Source organism: Populus euphratica, unplaced genomic scaffold (genome assembly GCF_000495115.2).
Source record: "Populus euphratica unplaced genomic scaffold, PopEup_1.0 scaffold62.1, whole genome shotgun sequence".
Lineage (NCBI taxonomy): Eukaryota > Viridiplantae > Streptophyta > Magnoliopsida > Malpighiales > Salicaceae > Populus > Populus euphratica.
Window position 1 is genome coordinate 479,844 of NW_011499939.1, and position 18,158 is coordinate 498,001.

General features: G+C 29.2%; 2 protein-coding genes across 2 annotated transcripts; both read right to left on the reverse strand.

Annotated features, from left to right (window-relative positions):
* Positions 1–118: 118 nt before the first annotated feature.
* On the reverse strand, positions 119–4,099 carry LOC105136810 (granule-bound starch synthase 1, chloroplastic/amyloplastic-like). Its single transcript, XM_011042297.1, has 13 exons — positions 3,738–4,099; positions 3,561–3,641; positions 3,334–3,432; positions 3,107–3,196; positions 2,512–2,575; positions 2,327–2,427; positions 2,118–2,227; positions 1,764–2,007; positions 1,502–1,678; positions 1,214–1,405; positions 985–1,071; positions 779–907; positions 119–674 (listed from the first exon to the last, which is right to left on the reverse strand). The coding sequence occupies exons 1-13, from the start codon at positions 4,077–4,079 to the stop codon at positions 558–560; spliced, it is 1,833 nt and encodes a 610-aa protein (XP_011040599.1). The 5' UTR covers positions 4,080–4,099; the 3' UTR covers positions 119–557.
* A 10,503-nt stretch (positions 4,100–14,602) lies between these two features.
* Positions 14,603–15,144, reverse strand: LOC105136809 (uncharacterized). The gene is made up of 2 exons (XM_011042296.1): positions 14,826–15,144; positions 14,603–14,743 (listed from the first exon to the last, which is right to left on the reverse strand). The coding sequence occupies exons 1-2, from the start codon at positions 14,934–14,936 to the stop codon at positions 14,630–14,632; spliced, it is 225 nt and encodes a 74-aa protein (XP_011040598.1). The 5' UTR covers positions 14,937–15,144; the 3' UTR covers positions 14,603–14,629.
* Between the last annotated feature and the right edge of the window lie 3,014 nt (positions 15,145–18,158).

Here is an 18,158-nt window from a genome sequence, read left to right on the forward strand (position 1 = left end):
GTTTAATGGAAGTGTGTGGCTTGTTTGCCATATTTTGCTGAGAGGCCATGTTCTGGTGTTGAATTAGTGGATAATTTATCTGCAAAATTTTATTTGCATTCACATGCCAAGTCCAGGGTTTTTTCTGCAGCTCATCCAGAACTCTGCAATACATTCAGAAAGAAAATTCTGTACACGAAGAACTACGTTTAGCTATAGTACTAAAGCACTGAATTCACAGAGACTTCTAAAGATCTACAAGCTTACATCTGTGGTGGACAGGATCGATCTATCCACAGGACCACAACACGAAAGCACCTTTATCAGAAGAAGTCTTTATTTAGCCACATAAAGAATGGAAAACTGAGGAATCTTTTTCTGATTTCTCAAACCAGCTTTACATGTTAGTTATGACTTCTCTTTACAGAGACACAGACACCATTCAGCCTTCCAAAACGCCAACGATTGCCAAACAACTTCGAATCCCAGCAAGCTTTGTTAGTGTGTAGTAGATTGTATGACTTTATCGTGATTCATTTATGTAGTCCATAGAAACCAGTAAATATTATCTCTGTTGATCAAGGAGTGGCAACGTTTTCCTTGGCAAGTGGAGCAATCTCGTCTCCTTCGGAGCCAGCTTCACTGCCAGCAACATTTAGGCTTAACAGCATCTTCTCCCAGAGTCTGGCTGGTCCCTGCATATATCAAACCAACAAAATTCATTTTTCGTTATTTTGATCCCAGGAAATAAAAATTGTTTCAGGAAAGACGGAGTTGCTTATCCTCATTAGTCACTAACCTTCCATGAAAGATCTTGGGACATGCAATTCTTTATCATTTCTCTGAAGGCAGCAGTGCCGTAGACTGCTAGAGCTCTTACGACAGTCCTAACTATTGCAGCCACATCTGCTGGATCAACTGCCTCACACTGCAAAATATCTTGTTTTAGAATCAAGGGTAGAGGAAACAGAAAAATCAAGAAAGTAATTGCCACTTTGCTTTTACCTCAACACTGAAGGCTCCCATGTGGAATCCTGTGTAACCCTCCTTGACAGTGTCAACAAGTCCACCAGTGGAGGCAACGATGCACACCTGCAGCAAAGTTTAGCAGTTATTACTGTCATTCTTCTCTAGAAGACTAGAACAACTGGCTAGAAGATTCGAGAAAAGCTAAAGTTGTATAGTGAATTAAGATAGTAGCTACGTAAAGAGAAGAAGATGTTTAAGGCAATACCGTTCCATATCGCATAGCATGCAACTGAATCAGGCCACATGGTTCAAATCTACTGGGGATTATCATAAAGTCAGCACCAGCGATGATCATATGGGCCAAGGGGACATTAAACAATGCCACTCCTCTGACCTTATCAGGGTACTTTTTCTCAAGCTCGGCAATCTGCTTTTCCATGTATTTTTTGCCAGTTCCCTGAAGGAAACAACAGATCCCATCATTAAACTACAACATTTTAGGCATCACAGCAGCATAACATAGGAGTAAAAAATGTTGAACTTTGACACTTACAAGGACTATTATCTGCACATTATATTTAACCAGCATTGGAATGGCAGAAGCAAGAATATCTGAACCTTTTTGCTCTTCCAGTCTACCAATAAAGCCTATTACAGGAATATCTCTGTCAACAGGTAATCCAACTTCTGCTTGAAGTGCTTCCTTCAATAATGGCTTTGCATAGGAGACCTGAATAAAAAAAATCCCAAAAATCACCGTCTTTATCTTTCAGATTTGCATTCTTTGGTGCTAAAAACTATTGTAAAGCACTTACAGTTGCGATATCATATTTGATGCTAGTGTATTTATCTGTTGCAGGATTCCATTCTTGAACATCCATACCATTTATGATACCAGTAATGCCAGTTTTACGGATGCAGCCATCCAATTCCATACCCTTTTCAACTCCAGAAACAAGTTCCTGGGCATAGTAAGGGCTCACTGTAAAAACCATTTGTGCTTCCATTATACCAGCCTTCAACCAATTGAGTTTCCTTCCCTTCACAGGCTTGTCATACCTTCCCAATTAAAATTCCTCAGTATTTGGAAAGGGAAGAGACACAAAACTTGTATAAAACTATGTTTCTAGTCATCTGAAAGCATCAGCTTCTTAAAAAAAAGTACTCACAAGTCCATGAAGTCAAAAGAGCTCTTGAACCTATCTGGCAAATTGAGGAGTGAGAAATCTGAGAAGGCAAATCGGCCCTGGTAAGCAATGTTATGGATGCAAAAGGCAACCTGTCATGATTGAATTGACAACAGCAATGTCATCAACTGTGCAATCGGACATCCAAGTTAAGCATATCTCTGAATGTCTCAATTCAACTGGTAAATTACCTTCGCATTCATGAAAAGTCCCCTGGATTGGTACATTGATTTTAAGTAACATGGGAGGAGAGCTGTGTGCCAATCATTGGCAACAAAGACAACATCCTCACCTGCATTGATTTAGAAAATAACATCATTGGAGAAATTTCTTCATAGGAAAATTTAGTCTCACATTTTTGTAAAGAGGCACGCACCATATGGTCCAGAAAAATGTTTGCTGCTGTTAAAGCTCAGAACCCTTGGTGCTTCAAGAGCAGCCTGAAAAGCAATCAAACGAATCCATTTACTATTGACTTGCCTATCTACTATACCAGCAATTATCGGAGCACCGATGCTGATCAACTACCATTAGCGGATGGAACATAACATGAATATGTTCTGAAATTTCTCTTAACTCATTGTTAATCATTGTGTAGAATAAGTGAACTTGCAAGCAGTCAGGTCTACTTGGGTGAAACTTTATACTAAAAGACACATGCTTTGATTATGTCTACCCATGATGCAGCTTCTAGCTTACCACACAGCTTAACAAGTGAGGCCATGCAAGATTTGGTGCTGGTTTATATTTGTAATGCAAGTCACTGAACATTTTAACTGAGCTGCATACGAACTACAGGATGCACACGAAAAACAATTTATGTATTCACCAGTTTTGAAGTCGTGATATTTTCTCCTGGTGCAATGATTTTGAGTTAGATAACTGAATGCCTGACCTTTTATCCATTCTTTTTGCATGAAGAACAATTGGAAAATGCCCAGGAAATTAGAAGGAATGGAAATTATATTTACCAGGCAGAACAAGCTAAACCGCAGTTGATTATCCTGGTAATCCTCTCCAGCTGTAGGACCATAGATTTTGGATCCAGTTTTGCCCCATACCTTAAACGTGCAATTACTTTAGAATCAGAAACAGCGCATACAACAAAAAAGACAGCCTATTCTTGTAATCTGAACTGAATTTGCAAGAACTACATTCTTAGACATCAGAAACAGTAATCAGCAAAAATATTTTCAACCTTCTCTAGGAACATTGGATGATCCACGAACACACGATCAACTCCACGCTTGTAGCAGTGGAAGTAACGAACAGTTTCAATTCTGTCTCCAACCTGTATCTGTACATGAGAAGTTCATCATTTGAGTAAACAACCTCAAACATTACCATCTTCACAGGCAAGGAAACAGGCACAGACACAAAGTAAAGATGAAGCCTCTTAAACATAGCGAAACTATGACAAATTACCTGAGCCGATAGACAAGTGTCCCATGCATCTCTGTACTGGTCAAATCGGGGAGAGATTGTCATAACCCGGTGGCCTCTTGCCTGAACAACAATACCACAATAAAATTGTTCAAACCCAAGCCGTGCCTGGCATTTTGTCAAAGAGGAAACTAAGTATCAGAAACCCTATATACTTACAGCCATTTCTGGAGGAAGTCCACCAATGACATCACCAAGACCACCAGTTTTGCTCCAAGGAGCAACCTCTATGCCAACAAAGACCACAGTCATTCCTCCTTGAAGACAAACAATTTTTCCTGAAGTGTCATTCCAAGTGGCATAGGCCTTTTTCACAGACTTCCTAGCGAATGCTTGAGTCCTCATTTGCAGCTTGTCCGTCATGTTCAGTGACCTTAAACCACTGTGGGTCATGCTTTGGCTCCTTAAGCCAATTTGACCCAAACTTGCCTTTGTTTCTGATCCATGGCTGCTCACATTTGAGCTCCTTGACACAACGTGTGAAGCTGTCACGGTTGCCATGGTTCTCGTCCCTTGCTCTGCAAATTCAAACCCCAAAAAGTGAAAAAAGAAAATCCCTTCTAATTTCTTTAAACTTTTCAAGTTGATCATGCCATGAAACCAAAAATAAGGAAAAAAAAAATTCTGGGGTGCCTCTAAAAAATGCTCGAATTGACCAAGCTCAGAAATTTAACCCGAATGAATAACAAAGAAGTAAGAAATGGTGACAATAAGGCCAAGAAATGATCAAAATACATGGCACTAGCCAGCTTACAATACAACCATAGTGAACCAAAAAAAGAAAAAAACAAACCAGCAAGAAAATCTCTAGACTTTGATATTTTGTTTTGTAATCCTAGGAAAACCAATTTGTTAAAAATCTCAAAAACAATTGCTAGCAATATCACAAACAAACATGTAAAAAATTTTAAAAAATCAACAACTTACAAGATTAGCAAGTGGAGTCCGTCTAAGGTATATGCCAAGTTTGGAAATGACTGCATATTTTGTGAGCAAAGATATGGGGTTTTGTAGTAGTTGCATGGCAACACGTGCCATGACACGTGGCATTATGGTACTGCTTATGATAACTTCCAAGTTACTAGGTTCCTCAAGATTGGGTTGGTGGTCCCCAACTGACACACAATTTAGGACCCACCATGGGAGTAGGATTTTTTAGTTTTAAAAATTTTAATTTTTTTTACTTTAAATTAATTTTTTTAGTATTTTTAAATTATTTTAATATATTTATATCAAAAATAATTTTTAAAAATAAAAAATATTATTTTAATATATTTTTAAATAAAAATATTTTATAAAAACCATAATTACGTTTTCAAATACTCTACTTGAGATAATGATATGTTTGATATTGTATTTTGGAAATGTTTTTAAAAAATTTTGAATTTTATTTTATCATTTTGTTTTAAATTAATATTTTTGTAATGTTTTTATATTATTTTAATGTTTTTAATATTTTAAAATAAAAAATTAATATGTTTTTATTTTGTTTTAATATATTTTTTTAATGTTTTTAATGTTTTGGAAATGTTTTTAAAGAATTTTAAATTTTATTTTATTTTTGTTTTAAATTAATATTTTTAATATTTTTATATTATTTTAATATGCTGATATCAAAAATAATTTTTAAAAATAAAAAAATAATTTAATATATTTTAAAATAAAAAATAATTTAAAAAATAAATATTATTACATTTTCAAAACCACTATCATGTTGATTTTTTTTTTTCTTTTTTGGAGGTTTCAAAGCAAGTGGCAGAAACAACTATGGAGGGCGTCATCAAGTGCCGACATCCCTCAGGGAATTAAATTGTATGAAAAGATTATGAAATGTACGGCGCAGAAAGAAATTGAGAGAAAAATCTTGACTATTACTTGGTCTTTGAATTGCCAAAGTGCCATTGCCGTTCATGAATATGGATGGTCTACTATTTTTCTAATTTATTTTTTTATCTAATAATCCTCTGGGCAACTTGCAAGATTCATGTGAATAGTTTTAGAACATAAGAGCTCTTCTAGTTGACACTTGTCACACCTACAGTAGACAACATTGATTTTCTGATTAATAAAAAAAGAATGAGGAAATTGTATTTTTTAATTTGTGGTTGATTTACTGTGTTCTTTGATGGTGTATTTTACCACTATATCATTGGGACGTGGCAGATAAGGTCTGAATCATCATTGTGATTTATTGTATATATCCCCAAACTATTATTTATTAGAGAAATGAAGTTTGTCAAATAAATTTAAGATTAGAAGTCAACCTCTAAATGCTATGAATAATTCTATTTCAAAAACATTTGATGTATTTTTTAAAAAAAATATAATAATTAGAAAAATACAAATGGTGGATGAACAAGAAGATTTTTAATTCAATATTGTTTCTTTCTTCAAATTGTAAAAAAAATAAGAACACTGAAAAAAATATCTTTGTGTTTGCCTTCTCTAGTTATTTTGTTAGAAAAATTGAATTACTTTCAAAACAATATAATATATAGCATTTTGAACTCTTGATTAAAGTTTGACGGGTAGGCTTAATGGTCAAATTTGATGGCATGCCTTAATTTATTTAATAACCAATAGTTCAAGGATGCAATGTATCATATTGATAATCCAAGTCTTAGGCCAAGTTTGATATTTTAATAGTAGCTATTTTTAATTTGAAATGTTTTTAATTTAAAAATGCATCAAAACTATCATAACTCAATTTTGAATTTCTTCAAAATTATCATTTTTTTATAAAAAAATTAAAAAATTAAAAAATATATAGAAAGACAAGCGACTTGGATGACAAGAATATGTTGAAGAGGGATTTATATGAATAAATAAGGGATAGATATACCAAATTGAATCTTCAACAATATTGAAAACTCAATTGCACCTTTGAAGGATCTAAATGCAAATTCAAAGTTAACTTAATGTGAATATTTAACGAATTTGCATAAAAATTAAATCTGAGAATTTAGTTAGATATTTAATAGATTGATTTGATTTAGTCATGAGTCTAATTAAAGATTTAATTAAGTTTAGAAATTAACTTAAACTAAAATTAAAAAAATTAATTAAGTGTAAGAACTTAATTAGACGCTAAAATTAAAAAAATTAATTAAGTATAAGAACTTAATTAGACTTTTAATTGATTTAATTAATTTTATTAAAAACTTAATTGATGAGAAATTAATTCTGAAAGCCTAGTTTGCAAGGAATTAATTGGATAATGCTAATTTAAGGTTAACTTAATTGAGAAAATTGATTTAGAGGACTATATTTTTTTTTACAAAATTTATTAGATGGAACCAGGAGTGAAATTGCAAGAAAATAAGAATTTAGAGGTCCATTAAACACCAAATTAAAAGAACTCAAAACCAAGAACCTTTATGTAAAAGATACATAATATTAGGAGTTGTACCAGAGTTTTTCAATAACTAAATTAAATAAAAAGTATCAAATTCTATAATTTTCATCTATATTTTATAAAAAAAATAAATATTGTATTCTATCATACTTGAAGAAATACAAAAAAATCAATTAATAAGTTTCACAATAAATTTATAATTATCTATTAAGATTTGATCATAATTGTTTTAACAAAAAAAAACACCACAAAAATTATTTTGTTTAAGCTTGGGATATGCATTTTACCCATTTCTTTTGGACTTTAAGAATGTTATGTTTTAGTCTAATAAGATAAGAATTTTTTTACTAAGAAAGATTTTTCTTAAATCTTTAGATAGATCAATGAATAAAAATATAAAAACATGATTTTAGAAAAAAATAATTAATTAACAACGCGGCTTATCAAAAAGAGGTATATTGAAGGTGATGTGTTTTTCTCATACATAACTAGCCTCTAAATCCAAATTATCATAGATTGTTAGGTTTCTTAGTGACCACAATATTAGTTGGCGACTCCTAAATTCTTAAAAGCATATTTTTATGATTTATTCCAATATATCCAAAACCCTACTAATTCAAATTATCATCTGACATCGTGCATGTCATGATAAAAAAAAAAGTTAAATTAATGTTTTATATTATTATATCAAAACAATTTTAAAATACCAAAAAAAAATTAAAAAGATTTTTTTTAAAATATAATATTATTTAAAAAGATTTTTTTTAAAATATAATATTACCATAAAAATAAACACCGCCTTATTTTACCACAAACTAGGAGAAGTAAAATATTCCATTAAATTATTTTTTGCGTTAAATCATTAATATAATACTTTTCTTTCTATATGATTTTTTTTTAACTTGTTATTTGGTTTTAAAATTTTAAATTTAAGTTACAACAAAAATGTTAAGTTCTATGTATTTCTTAGTTGGTTGTGTACTTAATTTGTTATAAATTTTCATAATTTAAATATTTAATAATTAATTTTTGTTAGGCACCATCATGGATAAATAGCCATACAAAATCTATTGTTTTTTTTATGCAATTAAATGTTTTGTTTTAAATTAGCCACACATTTCTCTTGCTTTTACGTTTTGATCTCTTATCTCACTTTAAAGGGATTATAAATATATTGCTTCATCTTTAATATGTATCTTTTACATTATGATTATGATTTAAACAAAAACATTTTTAGTTGTAGTTTAAAAAATATAAGTTTTCAGTTAAAATTACTATGATATGAATTTTTGTATATAAAATAAAAAAAACCATGTCTTAATAAATGAAAAACATGTTTCAATAAATAAAAAGCAAGTCCTTTTAGTTTCTATAAAGTTAAAATTTAAAATGTAATTATATGCAAGGCCCAGGAAAAAAAATATAAATTATTTGATTAATTAAATAATTTTTTTATTATTATCAGATAAAAAACAAAAATATCATATCACAATATTAAACAAACAATCTTGTAGAGTTAAATCCATTTTAGAATACACAAATTAAGAATGAAATTATTAAAGAATTTCATTTTTCATTTTTCCATTCTTAAATAAATTACCATTTAATTCTAAACGTAATGGTGATTTTAAAAGAAAATGTCAGATTGGAATTTTTTCCACATCATGGCATAGTGAGCCTGAAATAATGAAAATCAAGCTCCCTTAGCCCAGCCTTTGTTCATACGAATATGGATCTCCGTCTTGTATGTGTTTCTATATTGGATCATACGTATTTTATGCCCTTGCCATACATAATTGATAGACTTTCTTTCATTTCTACAAAACCTAGCCCAATCCATGGCTTGATATAAAATTCAAATCAAGATTAAATTTGACCACGTCAAATCCAAACCTAATTTTATATAAAATTAAAGTTGGATAAGATACATTAAGCCAATAACCAAGATTTTTTTATGTATTTTTTAGAAAGTAATGTACTTCTTCAATTACTTTGATCATATTATTATAATGACATATATTATAATTATATATAAAAAAAATAAAAGGTATCAATTTTTCATTATATACCTAAACAATATATTATTATGAATTGAAATAATAAAATAATATTTTTTTTATTTTTAAATAAAATCATTTAAATAGTTGTTGATGGCAAACTAATCTTTTTCTTCAAGGACTAGTTGTTAATATAATATTGATAGGAAATACATTGATCTTTCAATCTTTTTCAACATTTTATATGCACAATTAAATAACTTAAATACTCTTAAAAGCAATACATATATGATCTAAGAGATTTTTGATCTTTTAATACTTTGATTGCATAATAAAATAATTATATTTTTCTTTCAAAGTAAAAAATTTAAAACTAATGTTTTGCATTTTAAGATTTTTTTTAGTTATAATTAATTTAAATGAGAGGTAATTCAATCTTTTGATAAATATAAATATAATTTAAAAAATAAAAATTGTTGATATATGTTATGCATAAAACAAGAAGCACGAGGTGCTCACATTTTTTGGGAGATAAATGCGATGCCTCCTAGCTGTCAAGCTCCACCTTCTATGATGATATTGAAAACGTTGTGTTGTCCTCTTTCCAGTAGTTAGTATCTATACATGACAACGTGGTGGTGTGGTGGTTAAGAGCCAATAGATTTATTTTTCTTTTCCTTTCCTTCTTCTTTCCTCTCTCTTTATCTCAGATTTTACACTAGCCATTCCCATAGTTAAATGTGATATGCAAATTTGTATTTGTATTAATTTTTATCATTATTATTTGTATTGTTATTTATTTTATTTTATTTTTTTTTAATTTATCTTTTTTTTATAATTTTCCTCAACATTTTCTTTCATTTAATTTTTGTATCCAATTTAGTTCTTATTCTTTTGATTACTATTTTTTATTTTTTTGATTTAATTTATTTTTAGTTTATTCCTTTGTTACTTTCATTAATTTAATTCTTATACCATACTTAGTTATTATTAATTTGATTACTATTTATTTTATTTTTTAATTTTAAATGATTAATAATTTTACTTCATAATTTTTTCATGTTTATCTTTTATAAAGTAATCCCGATCTCATTACTCATGTCATAGGGTTTGAAAATAAGTTTAATTTGACTTTGATTTTTTTAGATTTTTTTTTAAATGAATATAATTTTTGCTTCAATTTCATTATTTGACATTAGATTATTGGGCTTTTACCTTTGTTATTTTTGCTATTTTTGTTTAATGAGATTATCCTAATCTTATATTTTAGATTGTTAGTTAATCAAGTTAATTCAAGTTGATTTTTTTTAATTTCACCTTTAATCATTTAGTTTCCTTAAGAGTTGATTTCTATTTTTATTTAATTTCTACTAAATAAGGTTTTTTTAGTTTTTTATTAAAATTATTTTTTTATTTTATCCTTTAATATTAATTTGTTAGTAATTAAAATTTTTTATTTATAAAATTATCTCAATCTGATATAATTTTTATTTTATTATCAAATAATATCATTAAGATATTTTAATTACATGTAAAAGATATTTTTTTATAATATAAACAAGCTTATTTTTCTCTACGAATCATTCCATTTAGATCTCAAGTTTTTCTTACCCATTTACAATCATTTTGAAAAGAAAAAAAAGTTGGAAAAAATTTGATATATATATATATATATATATGGTTGTGCACTCCTTAAAACGACAGATAATATATTATCCCCAACGCCAATGTTTTCTGAACGAGGTGACCAAACAATTAGAGATTTTTTCATCTACCATTCAGAACAAACTTTAAGAATGATTGTTAAGGTTCTATTTAAAAAACAAATTAACATGGACAAACTTATGACATTGAATGAGTTTTTATTTTTTAGATATGGTTGGAATTGTTTTTTAAAATATTTTTTATTTAGAAATGTATTAAAATAATTTTTATATTTTTCAAAACTATTTTTGACATTAGAACATCAAAATAATTTGAAAATATAAAAAAATTACTAATTTGAAATAATAATAATAATAATAATTTAAACATTTTTTAAAACATTTTTAAAATAAAAAAATAAAGTTTAAGCTCAAGTTGGAATATTCTAATTTTTTCTATGCATATCTTCCATTATGAAAAACATTGTCTTTTATAAACATACCAAAGCAGCGTCCACTCACGACTAAATGCTTGTTTGAAAATATAGTTATGATTATTTTTTAAAGTTTTTTTCATGTTAAAATATATTAAAATGATATGTTTTTTTTATTTTTAAAAAATTATTTTTGAGATCAGCGTATCATAATAATCCAAAACATATAAAAAATTTAATTTTTAATAAAAAATTATTATTTTTTAAATGTGGATTGACCTGCATTTTCAAACGTTCCCTAAGACCAACACCACCCCATAAGAAAAATAATTTATACTAATATTAAAAATAAATTAAAAAAATATTTTGATATATTTTTAAATAAAAATATTTATAAATAAGAAAAAAATTAACACTCCTCTCTGTTTGCCTTAAGTAAAATAGGCATAGCCTATATTTGTGTTTATTTTTATGATGATATTATGTTGAAAAAAAATAATTTTTTATTAAATTGGTTTAATATGCTGATATTAAAAATAAATTTTAAAAAATTAAAAAAATAATTATTTTAATATATTTTTAAATAAAATAATTTTAAAAACAATATATTGTAAACCTATACTTACCATTCCATGAAATACACAAAATTTTCATGAAGCTTGTTATACTCAAATTTTAATCCATTTGTCTTTTAATATAATTTTAAGGGGTTTAAAATTTGAAATTAAAAAGATTAGAGGCTTATATGTAAAATTTGAAAACTGCAAAGATAAAATTGAAAAATGGTCAACTTCAGTCCAAAATAGCACCACTTCAACTATGCACAATTTCTTCTTCTTCTTTCTTTAGTGTTGCAAACCCACCTCCAAAGAAGAGCAAAAATATGAAATGACACCGTCCCAATCCTGCTAAAATACAAAGACTAATCCCTATTCTCGTGAAGACAAATGCCCTGGAAAGATAAGGATCGAGCTCAAGTATTTGAATCCTAATGAAATACCAACAAATCCCTCCTAGCCGTGCTTATCCAAAGGCAAGTTATGCACGAAGAGAAGACCAGGCACGTCCCCTGTAAATACAGAGCTTTGGGGATGAAACGAGGGGGAGGAAACATAAGGGTGAACAAAAAGGAACCAAAGGAAAAGAGAATCCATAACATAAAGAAAACACCGGGGTAGGAAAAAAGGAACGTTCTTCAGACAAAACCATCGCTTCCATCTTTGTTGTTGTCTTCACCTTTGTCATCAACAGGTAAGGCCTTCCTTTTTCGTTGTTTCTACATCTTCTATTGTAAAAGAAGAAAGTAGGGCGAAGGTAATTTAATTCAATTACCTTCACCCTGTGCAGCGCACGCGTGGTTTAAACCAGGTGTGCCTGCTACCCAACCGGGTCATTGGCTTGGGCCTGTTGGGCTAACCAAGTCCTATAAAAAGAAAGCCCAAACTCGGCCCAAAGCATGTTTGTTAAAGATGTGTTTAACAAAACACATCCTTCTACCTTAGCCATAATTTTTATGCTTTTGTTAATTTGATATTTGACCAAATGAATCCCTTTTCAATATCAAAAAATTCCAAAAATATTTGAGGATTTTTCAATATCAGCACTTTGATATTTTTTTTCTTTGCATTTTGTATATTTTTTAGTTATGTGCTCAATCTGTGACCTATTATTATTAAATGCAAATATATCTGACTATGCTTTTTTACTTCCATCTAAAAAGGATAAATAAGAAAAAAATAACATAGAAAATTTCTTCTTCAAATTTATTTTTCATAAAAATATTTACTGATATCAGAGTTAGGAGTATTGTATTTTTGGATTGATATGATATTTACCAACGCAAAAGTTGGAAATATTTGTAAAAATTGTTCATTGATACTAGAGTTAAGAACATGAAAAGAAGAAAAAAAAAGAAAAAAAAAGAGAATAAATTCTTAGCAATTTTAGATAAAATTAGCAATATAGCTTGCTTTAAATAGGACGCTTAAAGGATGATAGTATCTTTCTTTTTGTGTAACTAATACCGTAAAAAGAAAGCCCATACCCGGCCCAAAGCATGTTTGTTAAAGATGTGTTTAACAAAACACATCCTTCTACCTTAGCCATAATTTTTATGCTTTTGTTAATTTGATATTTGACCAAATGAATCCCTTTTCAATATCAAAAAATTCCAAAAATATTTGAGGATTTTTCAATATCAGCACTTTGATTTTTTTTTTCTTTGCATTTTGTATATTTTTTAGTTATGTGCTCAATCTGTGACCTATTATTATTAAATGCAAATATATCGGACTATGCTTTTTTACTTCCATCTAAAAAGGATAAATAAGAAAAAAATAACATAGAAAATTTTTTCTTCAAATTTATTTTTTGTGAAAATATTCACTGATATCAGAGTTAGGCATATCGTATTTTTGGATTGATATGATATTTACCAACGCAAAAGTTGGAAATATTTGTAAAAATTGTTCATTGATACTAGAGTTAAGAACATGAAAAGAAGAAAAAAAAAGAAAAAAAAAGAGAATAAATTCTTAGCAATTTTAGATAAAATTAGCAATATAGCTTGTTTTAAATAGGATGCTTAAAGAATGATAACATTTTTTTTTACGTAACTAATACTGTAATATAGAATCTTTATTGATCAGTTAAAATTTCTAATAACTATAATATTAAATAATAACTATTTAAATAAGATATTTTCTTCTCAAATACTAAATATCTATTTTTTTGATTTAAAATTAATTTTTAATCAATTACTGTAATATCCCGGTGTGACAAAGCTTTCTAGGAAGCATGAAATCACAATATGGGTTGGTGGATTGCCTATTTTGGATGCGTCAGTCACACTTGCTCCAATAATCGCCAAAAGCTACTTGTAACACCCAAATCAACTACCACAATTCTCGGCTACCCCATTATCATTTTTCTTTTCTTTAACCAATCACCCTTCACCACCATCATTTTTATCATTATTATTATCCTAACCACCATCATCATTGCAAACTCCAGACAACGACAACTACTTCCACCACCCCTGCAATTATAACAGTAACCATCACCAAACAACAACCAACAACCAACGATAAAACACTCCTCCACGAACATTATATTTCTAGCATTATTACTTTTTAAATAATTTATAATTTATAGAATCTGTTTATTTTTATATTTTAAAAATATTTTAAAAAAAATTAAAATATTTTTATTTTATTTTCAATTAATATTTTTAATTATTTTGATATGTTAAAGTTAAAAATAATTTTTAAAAAATAAAAAAATTATTTTAATAAATTTTTAATAAAAATATTTTAAAAAATAATTACAACAAATTAGCAATGCACATGCACAGAAAATCAATAATTCTTTATAATACCACATTAACAAAAATAAAATGTAAGAAAGAAACCAAATTGAGAGAGAAAATCCAACACAAACATTGAAAAAGAAAACAGGTGACCTTGAAGTTTTGGCTACAACTTACAACCAAACATCAAATGACAAATAGCTCAATTTTACCAATTTTTTTTTTTATAAAAAAAGCTCCTCTCTCTCTCTCTAATCACGTCTTAATCCCTCTAGTAACAAAATTAACCACGATAATCAATGATTAACTCCATAATCATCTGTGAGCCGTGACAAGGGTCTCAATAAACCTTAACCCGTCAAATCTTTTCTCAAATTCCTCCTTCTTAAACCCACCATTTTTCTCCATTGATAACGATCTTGATGAACCCTTCAAACCAAAAAACAAAGCCCAACCGTCAGGATTCAATCAAGTTAACCATCAAATATTACGACCAGAAAAACAAAAATACCTCAGAAACCATAGGGGAAGAAGATGAGGACGAGGCTGATGTTGATGATGATGATAAAGCTACAGTGGAGGCAGTAAGAACAGGGGCAACGAGAGCGCGCGAACCCTTCATGTTTTCTTTATGGGTTTTTATATTAATCTACGGGATTTGATTTAAGAAGAGATTTTTAAGCTTTTGACGGGCGAGATCCGATGAGGTTTTCTCACCAGATCTCGACCACTACCGACGGTGGAAATTATGGTCTTTATGTGACCTTCGTTTTCACTGCTTTAGGCATTTTATATTAGGGTGGAGGTTTCCGCAACTAATGAGATTTAAAGCTGTTATTGTATTTTTAAAATGTTTTTTTTTTAAATTAAAATTAAAAATTTTTAGATTGTTTTATTAGGTTAATATTAAAAATAAATTTAAAAAATAAAAAAAATATTATTTTCATAAATTTTTAAATAAAAAATATTTAAAAAAAATACTATAGAACACCAAAAAAAAACTCTAAATTTTGCTTTAAGTTTTGTCTCACGTTGATTTTCAATGCAAAAGATCTTCAAAAGTAATCAAGGTGTATCATACCTATCATCCCCAATGCAAGTAAATCACTTGTATTTTTTTGAAAAACATGTGCGGTTTATTTTGACTATTGTTGATAGTTTTTTTTTTATATTATTAAATTTATTTTATTAATATTTTTTTAATAATATTATAATTAAAGTTTTATATGTCTCCGAGCATTTTTTTGCTCCAACCACTTTTCACATCTGCCAACCCTTTTTAATTTCTTGGAACATGACGTGTTTTTCATTAGTGACATGTTAAATTATCAAGTATTTTAATCATGACAAGTATGATATTTTACTAAAACTTTTTAAATCATGTTATTTTATTAATTTTAAACAATACTAATTTAAATAAAACTTTTTTTTTCTTTTGGTTTTTCCCTTCTCTTATCTGCTTTATTCTCTTTCTTTTGCTGCCTTTCTTTTTATGCCTCTTCTCTGCCTCTGTATTTATAGGTAGAGAAGGGCGGTGAAATGACTAGGGCAGCCACTGTGCTGTATTTATAGGTAAAGAAGGTGGTGAAATGGCTAGGACAGCCACTGTGCTGCCACCCCAGAACTGCTTTGGGATGCATCTTTTCTTCTTTCACCATGCGGCAGGCAAGTGAGGAGTTTTCTCGGTGTCTTCTTAGTGGTTTTAGAGAAAGAGGGAGCGGGCAAAACAAGGGAGAAAACTTTTCTTCTTCCCCTGTTCTTTACACATCTAGGGGAAGAAGAAGACTAGATAAAAAATAGAGAAATGGTTGAATTGTAATGGATAACCTACCTTAAATGGAAAAAAAAAAGTGGTCATATTGTAATGGGTGACCTACCTAGATGCAGGAATGGTTTGATTATAATGAGTGACCTACCCAAATAAAATCATAGAGAAGTGGTTGAATTGTAATAGGTGATCTACCCAAAATAAAAAAAAAGGAAAGAATAGTCGTGTTGTAATGGGTGACCTACTTAAGTGGAGGAATCGTCTCATTATAATAGGTGACCTATCTAGATAAAAATATGGAGAAATGGACGAATTATAACGGGTAACCTACCCAAGTGGAGGAATGGTCTCATTGTAATAGGTGACCTATCCAGATAAAAATATGGAGAAATGGACGAATTATAATAGGTGACCTATCCAATATGAAAAAAAAAAGAGTGATCGTGTTGTAATGGGTGACATACCCAGATAAAAACATGGAGAATGGTTCAATTATAATAGGTGATTTACCTAGAAAAAGATGGCGAAGGCTCAAAGGCGTGCTAAAAAAGAAGGTAGGGTTAGAAAACACATTGTTTAAATGGTGAGGGTTTAAAAGAGCACTCAAAAGGAGGCAGGATTAGAAAATACACTACCTAAGTAATGAGGGCTCAAAGGCGCACTCAAAAGGAGGCAGAGTCATAAAATACACTACCTAAAAGGTGAGAGCTCAAAGGCTCACTCAAAAGAAAGTGAGGGCTCAAATACACACTAAAAAAGAAGATAGGGTTAGAAAACATACTATTTAAATAGTGAGGGCTTAAAGGCACAGTAAAAAAAATAAGGGCTTAAAAGCGCATTAAAAAAGAAAAATGTAGGGTTAGAAAATGTACTATCTAAGAGTTGGATTACCAATTTGCTAAAAAGTTGAAAACCATGCAGTAATGATTGATATGCATATATACTTACTTGAGAAATATAGATTCCCATTTCTTTACGGTGTCTTTTTTTTCTTAAAAGTTAGAGTGTTGGTAGTAAACTTTGATGACCTTTACCCCCCAAGTGTTCATATTGAGTTTTCTTTAGGGACAAGGCTATATGAAAGAAAGTTTGGGTTATTTATAAGAAAATGTTTCAATGCAAATTTTTAAAACTTCCAAGTTATTCCAACCATAAAAATCATTTTGACATTGGGTCAAAATAAACTTGTTCCAAATGATCAAGCGATTCTTATTGACAGGCTCTTGAAGTGATGAAAATGTGTTCAAGCTTTTGGGTTAAAGATGGAGTGACATCTAGTTGGTTATAAAAAGTTGAAATTTCAATTTAAAGGTTATTGAGAACCGAATTGGTTTAAAATATTTATTTTATTTGTATGAATAATGATTTGACTCGCACGAGAAAGCATTACTTACTGATACACATTGCTTTCCTTTGATTAGAAAGGGCTTTATCAGGTACGTAATGTAGGCTTTAACTATTTGTTATGAAGAAAATAATATTTTATAGGCTCAAAAAAGTGTTTGAGCGATTTCAAGACTAAGGATCACTTGTGCTTATTCCCTGACCTTTTCTTTTGACTTTCTTGCCAAAATGGATTTCATGTCCCCTAATGTCGGGTTTGGGCTCTTTCTCTTTTTTCTTCTTTTTTTTTTCACTTTTGTTTGGTGGAGCATAATCACCTCAATTGTTTTTATGAGAAGTTTAAATCTTTTGAATCCTTTGGATTTTTTAATCAAATTACATGATCAATTCTAACAACTATCTTCACTGCTTTGTGACACGACTAAAAGAATGATATCTTCTTCCAAGTGCAAGAGTGCCCAAGTAATAAATAATCCGGTAAGACTATGGTCAAACCACAGGGAGGTTAATTGTATAAATTATAGATGACAATAACAACAACAACAATAATAATAACAATAATAATACCAGTAGTAGTAGTAGTAGTAATAATAATAAAGAAAAAAAAGAGATGATGAGAACTTGGAGATAGAATATTAATGTAAGGATTAAACAATGATAATAACAAATGTCAAGGTTAGAGGTTTCACTAATGGTATGTCAAACAAGTATAGTATAAACTCTTATTATTCA